Raw genomic sequence first — 18,715 nt, 5'->3', positions numbered from 1 at the left:
GCCCCATTGTAAGTGACCTTACCCATCATGTTGTCATGGAAGGAGGAGATCACATTGAACCACTGCAGTTGGTTAAATAGACTGCCACTACTCAATGATCAAATGCCTTGGTGAATTTAATGAAGTCAATATATCGTGGTCTCATTTGTCATGGCATTTTTCTTGAAGCTGCTGGACTGAGAAGATTATGTCAGTTTTAGATCTTACAGTTCTGAAACCACATTGGGATTTGATGCAGCACCACATAGGGGTGATCACAATACAGAGCCGTTTCTGGTGCTTAGTAACTGAGCAACCAATTACTGTGTACCAGAATGCAGCTTCCGCTTCTAGAAATCGGTGATTCAAGCATCCTGTGAGATCCTCCTATGAGAGGTTACGTTGGTACATGTTTTGAATTTAAACTTAAATTTTCTTGCAAGTTTTTTAAAATTCCCCTGATGTACCGCTGACTATGCAAAGTTACATTGGTTGGTTAACATTCCATTATTGGCTAACTGTCCTCCTGTACACTAATTTCCTTGCCATCTGCACCCCCACTATGTTTGGGAACTTCTACGTGAGAAAAATAGTGTAGACAGCCCTGTCTAAGAAATTTCCTGAGATTTTCCACCAAACACATGTCTGGAGATTGGGAGAATCTCATGGAAATTCTACTACACTTGGTCAGCTTTAAATACCCAATTCAAAGGACGTCAGTTTATCAAAGATACTTTGTGTCCTTTAGACAACTGGAGTTTCTTCCAAAATTACTACAAAGTATATTCTTGCCTGTTTCAACAGGTTCAACAACTATTCAGGTCTGTGTAATGAAAGATAGACATCAATTCTTCACCTACATCAAGGATCCCATAAAAAAATTGGATGACAGGGAAGAAGTTCCAACAGAAAAAGCAGGGTCTGAAAATTCTGAGACAGGTAATAAAGAAATTATCGGTGTATTTAATACTTTGGCTTTTAATGGACACAAATTAACAAGATTATACTGCAAGAAGATGAATTGCAAATAAATTGTGATCTCATTTTTGTTTTACTTGCAGAAATGCAGCCTTTTGATTCAAATGCAGTTTTCCTACATTCTAGAAATAAATTTATATCATGGGGCAGAATTTTCTGCCTACCAGGTGGGCGGGCCCGACCCAATCTCTGGTGGGCGTGGAGCCGATCTCCGCCGGAGAAGCAGACCCTACCACCAACTGAGGCCTGCCCAGTGTGACATCCACCGGGAAACGCTATGCCCTTTCTGTGCGGGCCGGGGGGTGTATGCTCCAAAAGCGAGAGATCGCTGACACTTCTAAAAACATTAAAAATAGAAAAACAAATCCTTAACATGTTTCTCTCATGTGACAATGTCACATAAGATGGGACATGTTCATAAATTACACTAAAACTTTATTGAACTTTTTAAATCCCTACATGAAACCTCATCCTTTTAATTGTTTCAATGATCCTGTCAATGGCCTCAATTGGCCATTGACAGGTCGGTGGGCCCGCAGCTGATTTTGCTGTGCCCCTGCCTTCCTGAAAATTTAAATGGGGTGGGATGACGTCGGGGGTTCCCCCCGACGTCATCCCGCGTTATTTTACGCGTTATTTTACGCGTCGGTGAGCCGGCCCCACCCCCTGCTTGCCGATGGCAAAATTCAGCCCCATGTTCCATATGTGCATATTGCTGTGATGTTGCTCTATCCCTCATAATTCTTTGACTGTTTAAATGCAGTTTAAGGACTTTATATTATTAAGTCACAATTACAATGAGGCAATTATTACTTACATCCCAGTTAATAGAGGCAGAAGAGCATCATGAAAATATAGGCCAGAATTTTTACCTCAGCAGGGGTGGGTGGGAGCAGTCAGGAAGCTGACCACTGCCTGCGACCAGGGCTGGACTGTGATTTCACGGCCAATTAAGTGCTGCAGCGCACAGTGCTGCCTACATGGGAGGGTGGGGGGGCGGGGGCAGGAGGGCGAGTGGGGAACTTTGTGCATGCGCGCCGATGTGCGCAGGAGAAAAATTAAAAATTAAAAATAAAGCACTTTAAGAAGTTAAAAACATGTCCCCTCGCAGAGACATATTAGAAATTAGTATGAACATTTAAAATTTTTTTTTAATGATGGATCAAAACCTCATCCCACAAGTGGATGAGGTTTCACAAAAAGTGCAGAGGCAGCTTAGCCTTTTCGACTGCCCGGCAATTATAAGGTTGGATGGGCAGCGAAAACTTTAATTCAATTAGATTGTTAATGGCCTTAATAAGCCTGTTAATTGCTGGTGGGCCGCTGCCTACTCCCGTGCACATGCAACCGCCGACTGGAATATCATGCATCATTTTACACTTGATCAGGTCAGGCAGACGCCTGTCCGATGAGCTAAAAATTCTGGCCATAGTTTATGTTTTCAATAAAAGTAGTTCCCTTGAATTTACTTGATGTGTCATATAAAGCAGAATATTACCAGAAGACGAGTGAGTTTCCTTCCTAACTGCCCTTCCTAAATTGCTCCTTGTCAAAGATTTTCTATATCAGGTAGAGAGTAAATCGCAATTAATTATGATATTCTAAGCTAGGTAATGACTACAGTTTCAGATCAATACCTTTTGAGAGATTTTTGTAAAAAGTATGCTGTGAATAAGTGTGGGTTTGCTGGCAGATAGGAAATAATTTGCCTTAGCTTATGGCCTGAATTTTACCTTTGGCGGGCGCGCTTGATCGGCAGGCCCGGGAGCAGTCGGGAATCACCCCGCTGGCTGCAATCGGCTGCTGACCGTAATTTCACACTGGCTGCCGAATTAACTGCCAGCCAGCGTGAAACTCGTGCTGAAAAGCTCAGCGCTGCTGGCTTGGGGCAGGAAGAGGACGGGCGATGACATCACCGTGGCATGGGTGAACGCTGCAAGAGAACTCCCTGAAGGCAGACAGCTGCCTCAGGGAGCTGCAGACCTTCAAATGATTAAATAAAGCTTTAAAAAGCTGCAAAAACGTGTCCATGCATCACAATCACAAGCACCTGAAAATATACCTCTTGAAAATGCTGTCCACAGATATTTTTATTTTATTTCATTACAGAGATTTCATCCCGCCTTTGGATGAGGTTTGATGAAAAATGTAAAGGCCGCTTGGCCAATTCAACCATCTGCCAACCGTAAGGTTGTACAGGCCATGAAAAATCAGAGACAGGTGCACCATTAATAGGCTTAATTGCCCTCTTAATTGTCAGCAGGCACGCTTCCGACTTTTGCACACGCCTGCTGAGCGAAATATCTTGTGACTGCTTGATAACATCAGGAGCCCTAGCAAAACTAGAGTCAATGGGAGTCAGGGTGAAAACTGCCTGCTAATCCCCACCATCCAAGATACTCCCAACATCATAGAGGATCAACCTAAAAGGCCACAAAAATATTTAAATAAACTGACTTTGTATTATCGTGCAAAGTCAGCTCTGCTCAGTGCTGTGTCTGACGCCACTGTAGCATTTTCTCCCCATTGTATCATAAAATTGTGCTGCAGTAGTTATTTCAAAGTACTGCTGGATAATTTTAAATAGTATCTGAGTAACTTGAAGAGTAAAATGTTGGGCAACCAACATGGCAAAATCTGAACTGTTCTATTTTCAGGATAAGTATTTAATTCTGCAATTATCTCATCCTCGCAGAGGAGGAAAGGACACAAGTACCCATCAACAAGTTTAGATCATTCTCAGCTATCCTCGATGATGGAATAACTATAACTCTCAGCAAACATCCTCCTTCAAAAGAACAGAAAAAAGGTGAAGTAATAAGAAATTAAAGTGCAAAATGCAATTGATTTCTATTAAATGAATAAGGATTTGGCACAATAGAATATACAGAATGAGCTACCTGGAAGAATGTCAGAAGACTGTGTACTGAAAATATATTGTGTTATTTTACTAACAGCAGATTTTACCTATATGATCAAGAAGGGATTTTGGATTGCATTTAATATATTAATGTCATGAATTATACATTAATTTATTATTTTGTAAGTACATGTGCAATTTACAAAGTGTTAACATCAAGTTTCAGCATTCTCTTCTGCCCCCCAGTGTAATGAAATGAGTGATTAAATCTTATTTGCATAACACTTTTAAGAGAATAGAATTAAAAACAGAAAGTGCTGGAAAAACTCAGCAGGACTGGCAACATCTGTGGAGCGAGAAATAGAGTTAATGTTTCGAGTTGAAGATAACTCTTTGACCAAAAACGAATCATATTCAACTCCAAACATAAACTCTGAGCAGAATTTTCCCATCCTGCCTGCAGCAGGTTTTGTGGTGGGCGGGAGCAGATAATTCAGAGATAGGCCAAAATCAGATTCCTGCCAGCGGGAAAACAGTTTGGAATTTTCCCCTCACCCCTTTCATGGCAGATTGATGGTGGGCTCTGTTTCCCGTTGATCAATGTTGGGAATGTCATTTGCATGCGTTACCATGTCATGAATGCTCATTAAATATGCAACTCACCAAAATCACATTCCACCTTCCAATCTTGCATCATGACAGCGGGAATTTAGACTGGCCTAAAGGACATTTGGAAATGAATGACGTGCATCGGTCTGCCCTCACATTGCTCATGGCTTCGAGTTGATTGCAACATTCAAAGCCTACCTACAACAGCGCTGCACCAGTTTCTTAGCAATGGCATTGTAATGCCATAATGGTGGGCGTGTAGTGTTGGTCTGTTCATGCTGGGGGCCTCCATGCTCCGGGAGGACACCACTGTGCAGTGGCTGTCAGGCAGAGTTGCACCCTGAAACAAAGACCAGCATTGTGACTGGAGGGTGGGTGAAGGGGGATGATGGAGACATGGAGGACAATGGGGTATGGAGGGGTTGGAAGGGGGGGACGAAGGATGACGGACACACGGGGGAGAATTTTCTCCCCGTCGGATGGGTTGGACGGGAACAGGTGCGATCGGCTGCGCGCCACCATTTTACATGGGCGGGCCAATTAAGGCCCACGCAATGTGACGTGCACCCGGAAGCGCTGAACGCTCACTATGTGGGCAGGAGGAGAAGGCTGATTCAGGGCCTGCGCTCTTTTGGTTGGACAGGCAGCTCAGTTATTTTAATTGCAGTTAATTATTTTAATTGGTGTTTAAATGGCCTTAACTTTGACAGTTTGGCGGGTGCGCAGCCGACTCCGGTGCGTGCCTGCCGAACTGAGGATCTGAATGACGTGCGGTGACGTCAGGACGCATGCCTGACGTCACCACGCATCATTTTACGCATCAGCGAGCGGGGCCCACCCCCCACTTGCCAACCTGAAGATTCTACCCATGGTGGAGTGGGGGGGGGCAATAGGTATAGAAGTTGGGGGAAGAGGGGAGACGATGGCAGGCAGAGAGGAGACAAAGGATGGGGAAGCTGGAGCACAACATGGAAGGCTAGAATGCAGTCACACAAGGGGGTGGATGGGAATCGAACTGTATGAGTCAGAGGGGATGTATGCAGACTCCAGAATAGAAAGGGGAGTTTGTGTTGGTATGGCACAAGAGGAATGGGTTACACGAGACCTATGGAGAGGTGTGGGGGGTGGGGGGGGGAAGGGAAGGGGGGACTGTGTTGTGATCAGTCATGAGGGAACTGGGGACCACATTGAAAGACCATTGTAGTTTCCTGGCCTGGGGCCAAGAGGTTGGAATGAGAAAATAAAGGCAGTTCTGGGGCTTTGTGCACCTCACAGTCAGGATGAGAGATTAAAGGCTGTGCTGTGGCTTTGCAGGCCATGCTACAGGGCTATGCATGGCACACACATCATACTCTCACTCCAGGGAAGGGCAAGACCTGTGCGCTCAATTGGGATAAAGCACAGCTTGGTTTGCAGAGCGTGTTCACAGTTGGTGGCAGTGGGCTTGTCTGACTCAATACTGGGCTGCAGATGCGATGGTCATGGTTAGGGGAGGCATTGGCAGCCTGTAAATGGAGAAAACGTAATAAGTTGGGGGGTGGTCTCCTCTGTATTTGACTGTGCACACAGCCTTGGGATGGAGAAGGGTGACATCCATATGGGACATGAGGACATCAACAATGATGGGTTCAGGAGGAGGGTTGGAATGTCCACCACAACAACAGTGGGATCTAGGGTTTATGGGAGAAGCTGGAGAATAACCGAATAGAGATCTACCTGAACATCGTGAGGTTCCAGGAAAATTGAAGGGACCCAAATGCTGACAAGGTAAAGTCAAAGCTGGTCTTAAAATAAAAATGGAGCACCACCATCTTGAAAGCACCAAGTGTTGGTGCAATTTGAAATCCAAACTGGAAAAGATTCTGCCAAGTTAAGGTCTGGAGGAGCTAAAACTTTTTTCACAACATTGAAATAGAGTCAGAGTTGAGAGAAAAGAGGAAGACTTCCTCGAGAAGGTGCTATTGGAGCTAATGCCTTTTGGTGCACATTAACAAGGACAGCAGGAATCATTAGCTTCGCAATATAGTTGCTCCTTTTGAGCAATAACAGAGGGGAATGTGGTAATGGAAAATGCAGTAAGGAGGCACAGCTGCTGCATATCTGCCAGATTATCAATGAATTAGCATGGATAATGGGCCAAAAGGGCGTGCAGTCATTGATCGTGTGCAAGTTAACTTAATCATTTTGCCAGATCTGAGATTGTAGGAGTGCATTTGGTAAGGTAGCACATTTCATGAATGTGTCCAAACTTCTTCCAGCATGTGTGGGATTGAGATGTCAAGTATCAGGGTTGGCATCCTGGTCACCTAGATCTTTGAGTTTGGGCCTTAGCTACAGGGCCATATCAGTGACAAGCCAGTAGTGCAGATACAGCTCTCGGACATTACAGCGGCTTTCTGTTTGCAAGTGGGACTTTTACAATATTTGCCTAGTATTCATTAATCCGTTGCATCTATGAGTCCACAGGGAGAAGGAAGATTGAATAATGGAGCCTGAACTCAATGCTGCCGCCTTGATGGCACTGATCCAATTGGGGAGGAGACGAAGGAGGACCCGGCGCCGCCTAGCGCAATTTCAAGGGAAGGCCCCGCTTGAAGTCCAGGGGACCCTCAGCAAGAGCCAGAGGATGAGGAGACCCATCCCACGGAGGTAACTCACATAACCAAGAGTCTACCGAAGAAGACTTTCCTATCTGGAGATCAGCAAAAGACAATGCTGTGTACACCTGTTCTTGTCCTGAGATGTGATGGATCATATCTGCCACATTCTGTGGGAGGATCTAACACCCCATGGACTCTGAGGACAGCCCCGGCCAGTAGCGCTGAATGTCACCGCCGTGCTCAATATTTTTGCCTGTGGATCGTTCCAGGGACCCACAGGGGACCTATGCGGGACCTCACAGTCCTCCATATATAAATGTATCAAGGAGGTGACAGATGCCCTCTACAGTAAGGTTTATCATTATGTGAAGTTCATAGTTGATGAAGCTAGCCAAGCTGCTAGATTTCATTGGTTTGCAGCTATCTCAGGCTTCCCTAGAGTACAGGGTGCAATCGATTGCACACGTGGCATTGAGAGCTCCATGGTAGCAACACCTGATGTTCATTAACAGGAAAGGGTCCCACCCTCTGGGTTCAACTGGTGTGCAATCATTAGAAGCACATCGTGCATGTTTACGCCAGGTACTCTGGGGGTTCCCATGATTCAAACATCCTGAGTCACTCCCAGGTGCCTCACATAATAAAAAGGCTTCAGCGATTAAAGGGCTGGCTGCTTGGGATAAGGGGTACTCGCTGAAACGATGACTCATGACACCCTTGCATTGTCTTCAGAGAGCCTCGGAGGAGAGATACAATGCAGTGCATAGCTCCACATGATCCATCATCGAGCAGATCATTGCGTCCTAAAGATGTGCTTCTGATGTTCGGACCGCTGAGGTAGGGGTCTGAGGCACTCTCCACAAAGGATTTCCTGCATAATCGTGGTCTGGAAAAGAGCAGGAAAAGGAAGAACTGAAGAGGGAAATGAGGGTCAGCTTCCATGTGACGATGCTTTTGAAGAATCATGATGTGGATGATGTGTCCGTGCCACATTGATAGCCACAAGATTCCAGGAGGAGTAAGATGCAGACAATGGGAGACAGTCACATTCCTCCTGTCCCTTGGTGCCATGCCAGTACACTGAAAGACCTCTACAACCGTTAATATTGAGAGTCAGTTCAGCATTCAGACTTGTACCTTCGACCCTCATGATTCACCAGGCCCTAATCGTTGGAAAGGTCAGCGGCAAACCCCATATCCGTGTGCTCCGGGAAGTGAAAGTCAGGTCATCAGCGCAAATGCTGTGTCAAAGGATTTGATGCAGTTATCATCAACTTGATGAGAAATTTTAGGAACACCGAGATGCGCGCATGGTTGGAGAGATCTTCATAGCTTCAGGCCTGTGCTTTGGCACTACCAATGAAGAGATACAATTACAGCTAACCCTCTAAAGCTATTGATCAGGCCTAACTCCATGTTGTCTTGTAAGGAGTGGAGGTTACTAAGGTAGTTTGCAAACACGTCCAATAAGGATTTTAATATAAGGGTTGAGTAACTATCATGAGTCAGGTATTCATCACATGAATGAGTCTCTCAAAGAGAAGTGAGCACTGAGTAGGAGCATGGCTTACCCTCACAATAAGAGGGCACATAGATGCATATGCACAATGCTTTCAAATGAGATCATTCTCATGAACAGCAAATATATTTACAAATGTGCATGATATATACAGCAATTGAACACTCGTAACCCAGAAGTGATGTCAAAATTTCTTAATTTTCTTAACCGTACCACTACACCTGGATGCAGCCCGACATCCACAACAGAGGTGGAGGCAGCCTGCTGACTTCTACGTCTTGTTGCCTGAGGTGACCTTGGCAGATGTCCTCTGGAGGCCCGAGGCCCAGAGGGTCCCAGCCTTATAAGGGTCTCCTGCTCAAGGGGCAGATGCACCCTCCTCATCCTGACCAGTTGGAGTTGATGGGAAGCTGGATGCCCTTAGACTATTCTGTGCGGAGACCGCCAGGGTGTCTGGTCGATGCTTGTCCCCCCTGTGAGTCCCCAAGGGTCCCTCCCTGACTCTTTGAGAAGGGGCAACTGGAGGGAGGTTGAGGTGCCCCACCCCCCTCTTGCCTAGCCACTGATGGATCCCATCAATACATATAGTGATGGAGTGCAACTCCAAGTACAAATCTGGCAGGATCTGCTAGACTATAGACCCATCACTGCATTCATCTGCATCCTTCACCAGTTAGCAGTCGAAGAACTGCTGGAGATCAGGCACCTGCTGAGTCTGAGTCAGATGATGAGCCTCTGTAAGCTGCAGCCAAAAAAATGCTGGAGGTGCATTGACAGGTGATGGAAAATCAGGTAGAGCTGTGAAAGGCAGTGAGCAGACTAGAGTGATAAATAGAGGAGTAGTCCATCCATGTTTTGTCTGATGTCATGGCTCCGCCATGCGAGCGCCTTGAGGTCATAATGGGGAGGGTGGCAGCAGCCTTCAGGTGGCTCCTCAGCATCCTCCTCTGAGGTTGTTCGGGGCTGGGGTTTATGTTGGCCCTGCTGTTGTGCTTGGACCAGCTGGTAGATTTAGATCATGAATTGGCTGAATACAAGATTGTATGTAACTCACTGTGAATGTTAGGATGTGATCAACTCATGGAGCGCTTATCCACAGTGGCTTGCTGGGAGAGGCCAATCTCACCTTCACCACAGGGGCGATCTCTGTCCTCTCCTGCCAACTCGGCGGCATTGTCCTCGAAGGGAGTGAGTTCCAGTATGTTGGCCGTCCACTCCTCCCGTCTAGGATCTCTCCCTCTTGTTGTGGGCAAGCTTGACCTGCATGAAGACAAATAGATGGAATGCGATAAGAAGGGATGGAGTAGAGATTGGGAAGCCAGCATGCCTCCTGTGTGTGCTGAGCCCTCCCAGTAAGGGCTCAGGATGGAGTTTGTGCAGCATGGTAGATGAGTTGCTGGTGATTTTAAAGTGTCCGTGAGACAATCAGTGCTGATGTGTCCCCCGCTAATATTGTGTGAGATTCCTGTGTAGTGTAAACGTTTGAGTGCATGATGCCATGATGAGAGTGTGAGATTGGAGTGAGCTGAGAATTGACTTACCCTGGAGGAGTGGCTGAGATCACCCTCTTTCTGGGGTGGGTGCCAGATGAGTGACCTCCCTTGTGACTGCCTCCCAGGCCAGTGAGCTGACGTTGGTAGGTTTTCTGGAGCCATCCCTGAGGTAGAGGATATCCTGTTGTTGGTGTACTCAAATTAACAAAGCCTCGAGGGAGCCATGGCTAAACCTCAGTGTGACAGTCTTCTTAGTCTTGGGGGCCATCTCAGGACGTGCAAAACACACAGCTGGGCTGGAGAGAGTGAATGTGCTTGTTTGGTATTTAAGTATGGCGCCTGGACCTTCGACCCCATTAGGTAACAACGGGGCGGGTGAATCAACTCCTGACTCATCATGTGCTTCAGAGAGGTACACGCCTATGCATACTTAATTGTCTTCCAAGCGTGAAATCCGGCATGATTTCCCACCACTCTGACCAGCGGGAAACGTACTGTGAAATCCACCCACCATGGCACTTCCAAAAATGGCAAATTCCATCCCCTGTTTCTCTCTCCACAGATGCTGCCAGACCTAATGAGTTTTTCCAGCACTTTCTGTTTTTACTTGAGATTTCCACCATCCATAGTATTTTGTTTTTATTTAAGAGAATGGAAAACCATTGAGCACATTTCCGAGCTGTTTAATGGGTTAACCCTTAATGGGTTTTTAATCCATATGTTTAGACAGATAATATTGTTGGTGTAGGTGCCAGCATCAGGTAGTAATTTTGCAGTTCAGCTAGCTAATCCTTGCAGCTAAGGGAGAGGTTAGCCTTTACCTCGTTATTGTTTTCTGGAAAAGTCAGTTAGAGGCAGCTGGAGAAGTTTGGCATTTTCGTTAATGAGAAGATTATGAGGCTCCAAGCTGAGGCATGTATACCAAGATACACCCAGTGAGGAAAAAGGCTAGTGCTAATTAAAGAACTGCAACTTGAGCAGTTTTAGTCTAAAATGGGGATAAAGCCATGTATTTTGTTACATGGGTGGTAGAGTGGTAGGGAATTGATTAAATGTCACTATTAAAATTATATTCTGTTCATTTATGTATTTTAACTAAAATAAACCAAATGGCCTTGTGTGACCAGAGTGCATTTCAGTGCATGTTACAAAAAGATATAAGAACGCAATGTAACAAGTGACCGATTTGCCACAAACTAGCTTTTCAGATTGTAGGGTACAGGTAGTCCAGTGAAGTTGAGCAGTGTAGAATATGTGCTGTACACCCATGAAATTTATAGTATTCAGAATAAACAATGATATTATGCATAGGGAACAGTATCATACACATACTCACTATTAAAAATTCTTTTTATAGAGGAGGAAGATCCAGTACTAGCTGGTATTTTAAATATCCCACCTATCCAAGTGCTTTCACCAGTTCCTGAAAGCACTTCTGCGGCTACTGGTAAGCTGGATAAGTCCGCCAAGAACAAAAACTCTTTCTCGGCAAAGGGCAAGCAAAAGAAGGAATCTGGTACAAGTCCAGAACCAGAACAACCAAAAGAACAAAAGGTATATTTTGCATTTATCATACTTTGTGTGTTATTGATATCTGATTCAGATCACTCAAAACAATCACTAGGGTGTTTCACTCTTTTAAACGATCTTTAAGGTGTTTCCTTTCCTGAACAATATTGTCAGTTCCTCTGCTATCATAACTAATAATCAGACCCATTCCAACAATATATAAACGATGTTCCAAATTCAAAGAATGAAAAAGGCCCAATTGGATAGGTAAATGTTTACTTTTTGATCAGCTACAGCAGCGTGGAAGTTAATAGTCTGCCCATTGCTTTTCTGTGAATGTAATCCATGCTTCCTTGTACAGGTGGAAATTGAAGAAGCTGAACCAGCAGCCCCTTCAGAAGATGGTCCAGAACTTCCAGTGTTTATGTGTCTGAATGCATGTTCTCCGGATGGACTGTTAATAACATACTTGGCTGAAGAGTCTATAGGTCTGTCCTTTTCATATTTTTCAAATCTTAACACAGTAACAAAGTTTGCCAACAGGCCCTAAATCCTGCAGCTTCAAATGTAAAACGTAGCTGTTTACAACACATTTTAGTTTCAACTTTCCAAACACAGCCAAAACTTCTTAACAACTATGGTCAAGAAGAAGAAATATTTAATCCCTCTATGTGTACAGCTTTCAATGCATGTTTCTGAGAATACAGAACATTTATAACCAATTTTGCTGCATAAATTGGTATAGTTTTAAAGAAGGCCCTACTTTATTTTTCCTGTTCACAGGCTACAGTTGCTTTTCCATAAGTTTACTTTTACCTAAATATTTTCACATTGCCAACTTTGGTTCATTTTAATTTTTTTTTAATTTCAAGGTATAAAAAATGAAGATCCGTCTGAAAAGAGGATATTGTTGCGTCAAAGTTATCCTATCAAAACTAAAGGCTCCCAACCCTGTGAGGCAGCACGGAAATGGCCTGCCATGCAGGAGGCATCAAGAGTCATTACACTCCAGGGAACTGTGGTAAAATTCATGATGAATGGATCCACTGAGGTATTACAATATTGACTTATTCAATTATATTTGAAAAAGGCATTAAAAGTCATTTCCCAATTTTCAATTATGCTCAGTTGAGCACAGCTGAAGTTACTTTCAACAACTTATATTTATATTGCAATTTTAACATAATAAAACTTCCCAAGGTGTTTTACAGAAGCATTTTAAAATAAAATATAGCATTCAACCACAGGCAGTGGAGGGGAGAGGTTGTATGGAAAATGGCGTGGACATGTGTCATATCAGCTCCCTGATGTCTTTCTGTTGGCAGGACGGATCAGTGGCTGACAGATCTGTGGTGGGAAGTTAATTAAGGTCATTAAACAACCAATTCTCTGGTATTTTCCTACATTTTCTGGTGCACAAGACATACAGAGCTTCCAAGCCTCAACTATTCATATAAGGCAAGAGCTCAGTGGGACTAAGTTATAGAGGGAACTGGCAGCCATACTATGGAGTTGTTTATGAGCTGTGCCTTCAAGAAGCAATGCGATTAAGTTTGGTGGCATCACAAGAGGGTGGAGTCAAAATCAAGAGCTGTCAGGTCCAAAGGCGTCTCCCACATCCACAGCAGTCGCTGGAGGCAGTACAAGATTCTTGAGAGGCTCATCGCAGTGGAGACTTTATTTGGCTATAGTGTCAATACTTACAGAGTTTGATTCCTCCAGTGAGGAGAAGAACGGCATAGAGTTGGAGGTGCTGCCACATGCATTTCCGGCAGTCATGGGAGTTCCAACACTGGAGGAAATCATTGAACATGGAGCAGAAGGACACATGGAAGCTACAGGGCAGCCTTATGGTCATGGAAGGTGCTACCCAGCTCCAAGGTTATACTATCAGAGTACGGCTTCATGGAGATGTCAAGCACCATTGTCTACAAAGACTGCACCTTTCCAGGGAGGTGGTGGTGAAGCTATAGAATAATGGAATAATAGAACAGGAGTTGATGCCAATGTGAAGTGGCAGACGCCCAGTGCCTGTAGCCTTGAGGTGACATTTGTACTCAACCTTTTCACCTTTGGTTCACTTCAAGGATCATCTGGAGATCTTTGTGGCATTTCTCATCTTTTTGTTTTTATTTCTCAGTGAGCAACCCATTACTTCATAAAGGAGGTCATAGCTGCCATATACCATTGGGCTGGCCAGTATTTCAAGTTTGCAACTGATCAGGCCAGTCAGGCCAAGACGGCAGTTCGCTTTGCGGCCATGGCTGGATTTCCACAGGTAAAGGGGGTCATTGACTGTACTCACGTGGCCATCAAGGCTCCCACAAAGCAGTCAGGCACCTTTTTGCTCAGGAAATCCCTCAATGTTCAAGGTGGATCATGCAGGTGTGTGCAAGGTTTACAGGAAATTGCCATAACTCTTATATCCTAAGATAGTCCCAATTGCAACAACTCTTCAGGCAACTCAAACTCCTTCATGGTTTGATCCTGGGGACAAGGGGTATCCACTGAAATAATGTCCTCTGATCCCTGTACACAAACTCAGCACACAGGCAAAGGACACATAAAACATTGCCATATGACTGCACAGGCCACCGTCAATCAGTGCATTGACAGTTGAGGTTGAGATGCCTCGATAGCTCTGGGAAATCCTGCAGTACACATCCTCAAGGGTTATCCCATATCACTGTCATTTGCTGCGCATTGCACAACCCAGAGGGGAGTAGTGCTGGAAGACAGAGGAAGAGTGAATGAGCCCCATTGTCAAAGGAGGAGGATGAACATGTAGTGCTTCAACAAGTGCCAGCCAATGAAGATGGCATTGTGAGGCCCAACTAACCAGACAGTGACATGCATGGCAGAGAGATTCATGATCTTCTGCTGTTTAGTGACAGCCATTCACTGGTTCATTCCTAAGGGCAATGCCTTGACCAATCAGAGTCAAGCTGCCCAGTTTAAATTTCAAACATTGCTTGGCAGTTAACTGTCAGTCACCATCACTGGTGCATTCTCCATGGCAACACATCTACCAATCAGAGTCCACCAACCAACCAATCAGCACTCTCTTCTCACACTGTATAAATTGTTGTTCCCTTTACATTTGATATTCTTGCCAAGTGTCCTGATGAATGCAAGATGAAAAGCTTCAACAAAAAATGCCTCTTTTTTCAGCAATACACAAGTTCTGTACTACCAAATGACTATTTATATGCCAAGGTTTTCTGCCAACACATATACTCATGAGGCCCTCACTTTTACATACTACCTATCTAGTTGATTCCACAACTGGCCACTGTCAAAAGTGGCATAAAAATAAAAATGCAAGTCATCATTCATTGAATGGCAATTTCTTTAATTCTTTTAAACATTAGATGCTTCTGCAGTTTACAAATTATCATCCTGTAAAAGCACAAGTCTTAGTTTATGCATTTACACACTTGCTTACAGTCACTCCTATGGGGTGCTTCCACTACCTTTCTTGCTCATATGCATTAGATGGCTGAGGTCTGTGTCCTCTGGGTGCCTGAGTCCTATTGGGCCCTTACACTTTGTGGCCATCTGCATCTGTGCAGGAACTGTCTCAATCATCAGACCAACATGCAATGTTGGTGTCCCCATCAAAGGAGCCAAGGATCTGCCTTCATTATAAAACTGTCTTGAGAGGAGTTTCCATTGCCTTAGCCTGCCCGCTGTCTTTTCTGGCCTCTCATGCACTCTGTGGTTGTCCAGAGTGGTTCAGCTCCTGGCAATGGGGACAGAGGTAGCTAGCCCATCTCCCACACTCATTATTCCATAGACCTCATGGCTGAGGGCATGCTGTGTAGGTCTGTGCATAGCCCCTGCATCGACTGAGCACTATGCTTCTTATGTGCCTCTGTGACGTTTGTCACTCTCTGTGGAGGTTATGCTATGCGTTTGCTTGCCAAAGAAATGGAGCCACTTGGCACAGATGGACTCCACTGCCATTTGCACCCACCACCATTTGCACACAGGACTTCACTGCCCCTGGAATCTCTGATGGATGTTTACACATTTGATGGTGCTGCTGCTTTACTGATGACACCCAAGGCTCGCCATCAGCATGAAGCTGAGAATCACTGGGCCTCAAAGGGAAGTGGCCTCAGCTGTCATTACCTCTATAATCTTCTCCTGTGCACCTGTGCTCCCTAGAATGTGCCACCCATTCCACAAGCAGAACATGTGAATGTATCTGCACAGGTATCATGTCTTGAGAGGGTGGTGCATCCTGTGAGTTTTCCAGTGTAGCAGATGCCCTGATCTCCTCAGCTGCTGCTGTATCTGATGGAGAGACATGTTTTAAGTGAAACAACTGCTCATTCAACCAAGTCCTGTTGCTTCCCCTTGGTCAGAAGTTTCCAATGGTGTTAAAGGCCCACTCAGGTGCCACTCAGCAACATATGGTCTGGGGAACATTGGACACAACTATTGTTTTGCACTCTCTCCATCGCTTCCACACCTGCCTTCTCCTCAATGACAGGCTGCCCTGTCATGACCCATCTGATATCCAGGTCTCCTCCTCCACTGGTGTCACCACAGTGTTGAAAGACACTCCACCTCCAATTCATTGACAATCTCTAGCCTTCTGAGCTCGATTCTCCTGTAAGCATAGACATGCACAATGTCACTCCTCGTGGCCCAGTTATGTTGGTCACTCTGAGGCACTAAATGTGCAGCACCAAGCTGCAACACAGCACTCATTCTAGGGTGCATGGGGTTTGGGTGCGTGTCAACTAAGTGCCTCAATTTGAACTTCGGTGCCTGGTGCTGCCCCATTCATGGGTCTACCACTGGGCCTCACATTTCATAAGCACCTGCAATCCAGTTTCTAGCCCACGAAGTCTCTCCATCATTACCGCCTACTTTGAATATTCCCACCTATATTTGGGATGTTGTTAATATGATGTAGAAAGAATTAGAATGGGAGGGAATTACTGCTACAACAAGAGAGGCACAATGTTTTTGGAACTTAACCACTATAAATGTAATGCTACATTTGTGTGCAAATTATGTTGATACATCTACTGTATCGATGGAAGCTCCTAGAAAGGTATATGTTTTAAAAAAAAAAACTGCATTGGCATGGAGAGAAGTGTGCAAATGCAGTTAAAGGACTATTTCCAGTGAGTAAAGTAAATATTGTACCATTTTATTGTAAGTACAGTACTTTCTATAATGTATTTCACTATGACTTTTTGCCAATTTTTTCCTAGATTCTGTTTGCTGATGGAACCGTGAGCAGAAGTCCAGATTCTGGACCTGTCTCCATTCCTCAACCACCTACAGTGACAAGCAACCAAACTGATCCTGCTAATCAAGATTCAAAGGATGAAAAGGAACTAAAAAGAGACCTCAGTGAAGAAGGAAGTAAGAAAGGTAACAAGGGGAAAACAGCCAACAATTTGTGTGACCTAAGCTAAATGCCTCAATGCAAGGCATCAGGTTTTTTCCACACATCTAATGGCCTCATCAAATACCACTGTGTTCCATGAGCTGTCACAATTTATGAAAATATATTAGCACATAACAGTACCTGTCAACTCATCTATTTATACAAGTACAGAAAGTAAGCAGTTCCATTGCATGGAAAGACATCTCTCAGTTCCAAAGAACACATGGAGGAGAATTTTCTCCCCATCACACAGGCTGGGCAGGAGCGGGTGCTGCCGGGCGTGCAGCCAATTGCTGCCCGCGATCGACTGCGTGTCGCCATTTTACGTGGGTGGGCCAATTAAGGAACTGCTTCAGGGAGATTAATTTCACTATGAAAAATGGAAAAAAAGATTTTTTAAAAATTACTCAGATGTGTCCCCTCATTTGACAGTGTCACATGAGCTGGGACATGTTTATGCATTTCAATAAAAATTTTTATTTAATGTATAAAGCCTTTGTGAAACCTCATCCTGCCCGTGGATGAAGTTTCATGAGAAATACGGAGGCCGCCTGGGCTCTTCGCCTGCCTGTCAACCTTAAGGTTGGACGGGCAGCCCAAACAATCAGTTCAATTGGTTATTAAATGGCCTTAATAAGCCTTTGACAGTTTGGTGGGCGCACAGCCGACCCCGTTGCGTGCCAGCCGCACTGAAGATCAGAATGTTGCATGGTGATGTCAGGACACACACCCAACTTTACCGTGCGTCACTTAATGCGTCGATGAGCAGGGCCCATCCCCCGCACACCGACCAGAATATTCATTTGTTTCTTGAATTTATACCAAGTAAATTAATGATTAAAAACAAGTAAACACCACTGTTGATGAATTTGAGAGTGAGGCAAGGAAGAGTCAGAGATCACAGAGAATCATTTCAGCAAGAGAATAAAGTTTCAAGTTTACTACTTTGTTAGAAAGAAGCTGGCAAGTTTATTTGTCTCTCCAATTGCCAAAGCGGGGAGGTAACAAGTAACAAGTAATAAGTCATTTGGTCAGTGAATTTTGATGTCTTGGCACTTATTTCTACAGCAACATAGTATTCAGCATAGAATCACAATGTATTTACATGCATGCATTTGCCAGGGTGCATTTATTTTGTCTTTCAGTTTTCTTCTCTTCTCTGCTGGACGTGCTGACTGTTGCTGGTTGTGGTTCCACAGACAGTGGCAATTTTCCAGTGCCTCACCTGAAACAACCATTCTTCATGTGATCAAGAGGAGATTCACCAGGATGTTGCCTGGGATGAAACATTTAAGTTATGAAGAGAGGTTGGATAGACTTGGGTTGTTTTCGTTGGAGCAGAGAAGACTGAGGGGCGACCTGATCGAGGTGTACAAGATTATGAGGGGCATAGACAGGGCGGATAGGGAGCAGCTGTTCCCCTTAGCTGAAGGGTCAGTCACAAGGGGACATATGTTCAAGGTGAGGGGCAAGAGGTTTAGGGGGGATGTGAGGAAAAACTTTTTTACCCAGAGGGTTGTGACGGTCTGGAATGCACTGCCTGGGAGGGTGGTGGAGGCGGGTTACCTCACATCCTTTAAAAAGTACCTGGATGAGCACTTGGCACGTCATAACATTCAAGGCTATGGGCCAAGTGCTGGTAAATGGGATTAGGTAGGTAGGTCAGGTGTTTCTCACGTGAGCATGCAGACTTGATAGGCCGATGGGCCTCTTCTGCACTGTGATTCTGTGATCTGAAACAGAAACTGCAAAAACCTG

General features: G+C 44.8%; 1 protein-coding gene across 1 annotated transcript in view; it reads left to right on the top strand.

The window, feature by feature from the left end:
• spag17 (sperm associated antigen 17) overlaps positions 1 to 18,715 on the top strand; it is a 327,444-nt gene that overhangs the window by 171,403 nt on the left and 137,326 nt on the right. Inside the window, exons 26-31 of the mRNA XM_041210903.1 lie at positions 784 to 918; positions 3,653 to 3,766; positions 11,396 to 11,592; positions 11,909 to 12,035; positions 12,420 to 12,598; positions 16,779 to 16,941. Coding sequence (XP_041066837.1) covers positions 784 to 918; positions 3,653 to 3,766; positions 11,396 to 11,592; positions 11,909 to 12,035; positions 12,420 to 12,598; positions 16,779 to 16,941 — 915 coding nt within the window. The remainder of the gene's footprint in view (positions 1 to 783; positions 919 to 3,652; positions 3,767 to 11,395; positions 11,593 to 11,908; positions 12,036 to 12,419; positions 12,599 to 16,778; positions 16,942 to 18,715) is intronic.

The sequence above is a fragment of the Carcharodon carcharias genome, chromosome 18 (assembly GCF_017639515.1).
Source record: "Carcharodon carcharias isolate sCarCar2 chromosome 18, sCarCar2.pri, whole genome shotgun sequence".
In the NCBI taxonomy this organism is placed as follows: Eukaryota; Metazoa; Chordata; class Chondrichthyes; order Lamniformes; family Lamnidae; genus Carcharodon; species Carcharodon carcharias.
This window is presented reverse-complemented; position numbering and strand designations above follow the sequence as displayed.